This window comes from Dendrobium catenatum, unplaced genomic scaffold, assembly GCF_001605985.2.
Source record: "Dendrobium catenatum unplaced genomic scaffold, ASM160598v2 fragScaff_scaffold_1639, whole genome shotgun sequence".
NCBI classification, from domain to species: Eukaryota; Viridiplantae; Streptophyta; class Magnoliopsida; order Asparagales; family Orchidaceae; genus Dendrobium; species Dendrobium catenatum.
In genome coordinates, this window is record NW_021320101.1 from 839,839 (window position 1) to 843,441 (window position 3,603).

Sequence of the window (3,603 nt, forward strand, 5' to 3'; positions counted from 1 at the left end):
ACAAGAACTACCATGAAGGCAATATTTTTGTCTCCTAAATGAAGGAGAGTTCTCATATGCTATGCGCACATTTCATCCTTACCAACATCATTTTCACTAAATAGGCTCACAAATTTCTCTTGAGCTTATTGTAGTAAAAAATGATATGCATGATGTATTATTTTCTTTCTAAATAATGGCTATATATATTGTCACCTCACCCTATATTAGACACCACTCACATGATAACAACTTTAAGCATCTATGCCTATTTCCTCTTATTATTATAATTTTTATACCTCCACGTTAAGTTTCCTAAATGTAGTTATTTCTGAAATCTATGTACCCCTCACATGTGATCTTCTCTCATTTCAAAAAGATTGTTTTTTCACTTTTCACACAAACCATATTCAATGACCTCCATGAACTTCCTACATGGACCTGTTTGTTGTCTCAAAGTCGTGACACCTTCATCTCCAAGAGGGGGACTGCCATAACTATCTTTAATTGCTAGCTCAAATTTCCTCACCATTTAATCTTCTACCTCATATTATGATGTCTTCACCTTTAGAAGGATGATTATGTCATTCATCATCAGCGGTTACTTTTTTTTTTTTTGAACATTTTATCCATCAGCTCAATGTTGTGTTATCTTTGTCTCTAAGAGATTGGCTATTAAGGAAATCCTCAATGGCCTATTTGACCTTCTTTGCATTATTTAATCAACAATCTTAAGGTCGTACTCCCTTTGCCTCTAAGAGAGAACCATCCTAGCCATTGTCAATGACCACCATCATCTTTGACACTACCTCGCTTAATGCCTTAAGATCATACAATCTTTTCCTATATGAAGGGGACTAATACAATAACCACCATATTTCTTATCGATGTTCTTGCTCAGGATCATAGTTATTTACAATAGTTTACTTTTACCTTGTGTTATATTTCTGCTCGATCACCGAATGTCGCTGGATTTCTATTCGATCTCCACTCATCGCTAGATTTCAATTTGAGAGTTGATTGTTGTAATCAGATCGCCCTCAATAGGATAGATCAATCATGTGTAATATATTCAAATATTAGTAGAATCATTTTAATTGGCCATGACTCCATAATTTTATCTATTTCTAAAGTTTTTCACATAAAATTATTGTGTTCTTTATTTGTGTGTTGTATATCCGTACAACGTTGAGAAGTAAAATTCAAACTCTATCGCCATGTATATTCTAGCAGACAACAACAATAAAAATTAAATCTAATAAGTTTCAAAGTAATTAGTTATATTTTAAATAAAACATTTAATTAAGATATTTTTAGCCCAATTTTGCTTTCAATTGGATATATGCGTATGCGTGATGGAAAGTATTGTCATAAATTCTTTCCCTCGCTGTTTGGTAAAACTGACACAACAGCTGATCAGTCAGCGATAACAGCCAACTTTCACGGTTACTTCGTCTTCTCCGTGCGTGCTCGGGAGTTTCATTAGAGAAAGCGACAAAGAAATAGATAGAGAGAGAGAGAGAGAGATATATAATATTTTCTTTCTTCAATTTAAGCACATGAAGAAATGGAGAGAATAGAAGGCTTTATAAAGGAGCTCATAGCTCTCAACATTCTCAAGTACCCTGCTGCTTCAATTGATCTCCTCTTCCACTATAACCTTAAGCCTTATATCGATCAGTAATTGTCTCTGCTTGAATTAAATAAGCAAGAAGAAGATGGGAAGATCTCCATGCTGTTCTAAGGTTGGAATACACAGAGGGCCATGGACTTCAAGAGAAGACGCATTGCTCACCAACTATATTCAGAACCACGGTGAAGGAAACTGGAGATCTCTTCCCAAACTAGCAGGTTTATATGATTTCTTTGATCAATTTGTTTATTAAGAGTCGCGTGTAAACCTCTTTTCATATCTTTTTGTTCTTTTGCATTTTTGTGAAAAAAGTTTTCCCCAATGAGAGTGTGATTCTTGCACGGCACCTGTGAAAAACAGTCAATCAAAATGCCTTGAAGACTAATTTGTACTTTCTTCAAATAAAAATCCTCACATGACACAGCTCCAAATGCTTTAATTGCCTCATAAAGCCATTATTTTGGTGCAAATTATTAGGTGCGGACACCAGACGGAGAGAACGGTTTGATTTTCTCTTTATCTACAGTAAAAGCGCAGTTACTGTAGCAGCTGCGCTTTGACTGCATTTTTATTGTAGATAGAGAGAAAACCGAATGGTTCTCTCCGTCCGGTATCTGCGGCTAATAACTTCTTTTATTTCCAATGGCTATTGGCCGATTTATTTTAATCGCTAGAAAATTGTTGAAAAAAATAATAATAAAACTATCTCAAATCAAATCTAAATATCAGAGTTGTGACTTTTGCTGATCATCATGAATGCTCTATCCTTACAAGCATGTGCATGCATGCAGGACTTCTCCGTTGTGGAAAGAGTTGCAGACTACGATGGATGAACTATCTACGTCCCGATATCAAGCGTGGAAACATCGGCCCCGAAGAAGAGGATCTCATAATTCGCCTTCACCGTCTGCTCGGCAATAGGTGGTCGCTTATCGCAGGCCGTCTTCCCGGTCGAACGGATAATGAAATCAAGAACTACTGGAACAGTCATCTAAGCAAGAAGCTCAAAAAGCAAGGATTGGTGATAAGAGAAGCAACCCCAAGGCCTAAACAATCAAAATCTTCCTCAAATAGCCAGAAGCAAGGTGTTCATATTAGCAACCAAACAGAAATGATAAGAGGTAATAATGAGAACAAAATATATGCACCAAAGCCTACTCGACTGACAGCTAGGGTTCATGTGATGGAGAACAGCAGCGAGGAAGAGAAAGGATCATCAGATGAAATGGAATTATCAGCTAATAATTATTGGTCTGATGGAGGAGAATATGGTTTTCTCGACACTGATAATCAATTTAATTTTGATTTGGGACTTGATCAATTTTTGCCAGTTCAGGAAGATTCAGTGATGCTTGAGAGACTATATGATGAGTATTCACAGCTCTTGCAATCAGAAGTAAATGATATTAATCTTTTTTCCTATGATCAGTCTCTTATGGTGTAATATGCTGTATATGTAGATTAATATATACATATAGAGATGCATCAATTGTATGCAGATAGACCATTTTGAAACTTTATTTTGTCACTTGATCTTCTTTCTCTTCCTTGTGAAGTTAATTTATGTAGAAGAAGTTAATATGAACACAATGATCTTTTAATGCTATGTTTGTTAAGGTTTTGCTCCTAAAAATAATAATAATAATTATTATTATTATTGATGATAATACTCCTTACAATACCAAAGAAGTTCATTGGGTAAGGCATGAATTTTGGAATATTAAGGTTTTGTTTACGACAACATTTTTCTTACTACTTTCTAAAGTAGTTTTTAGTACAAAAATTTTTTTAAAAAGCAGTTAGAAAGTTGCCCCAAACGAAGAATAAAACTAAGTACTCATGTTAGAAACTTGAAGAGTTGATTTCGGGATCATTCTTTGGTGAGACAAATTCAACAATAATAAAAAATGTTGTATTTGAGTTCAAATGAACTAGCTTAAGCCAAGCATTCATATATAAATTCGTAAATCTTTCTAGTTATTTGAGGGGTC

The 3,603-nt window shown here is 34.9% G+C and overlaps 1 protein-coding gene across 1 annotated transcript; it reads left to right on the top strand.

The window, feature by feature from the left end:
• Positions 1-1,575: 1,575 nt before the first annotated feature.
• On the top strand, positions 1,576-3,197 carry LOC110110656 (transcription repressor MYB6-like). Its single transcript, XM_020842249.2, has 2 exons — positions 1,576-1,830; positions 2,404-3,197. The coding sequence occupies exons 1-2, from the start codon at positions 1,698-1,700 to the stop codon at positions 3,054-3,056; spliced, it is 786 nt and encodes a 261-aa protein (XP_020697908.1). The 5' UTR covers positions 1,576-1,697; the 3' UTR covers positions 3,057-3,197.
• The last annotated feature ends 406 nt before the right edge of the window (positions 3,198-3,603 follow it).

Excerpts from the sequence above, each read along its gene's own strand:
- LOC110110656 (XM_020842249.2), top strand. The coding sequence starts at position 1,698 with ATGGGAAGATCTCCATGCTGTTCTAAGGTTGGAATACACAGAGGGCCA. Across the intron at positions 1,831-2,403 it reads ATCTCTTCCCAAACTAGCAG|GACTTCTCCGTTGTGGAAAG; the intron begins GTTTATATGATT and ends GCATGCATGCAG.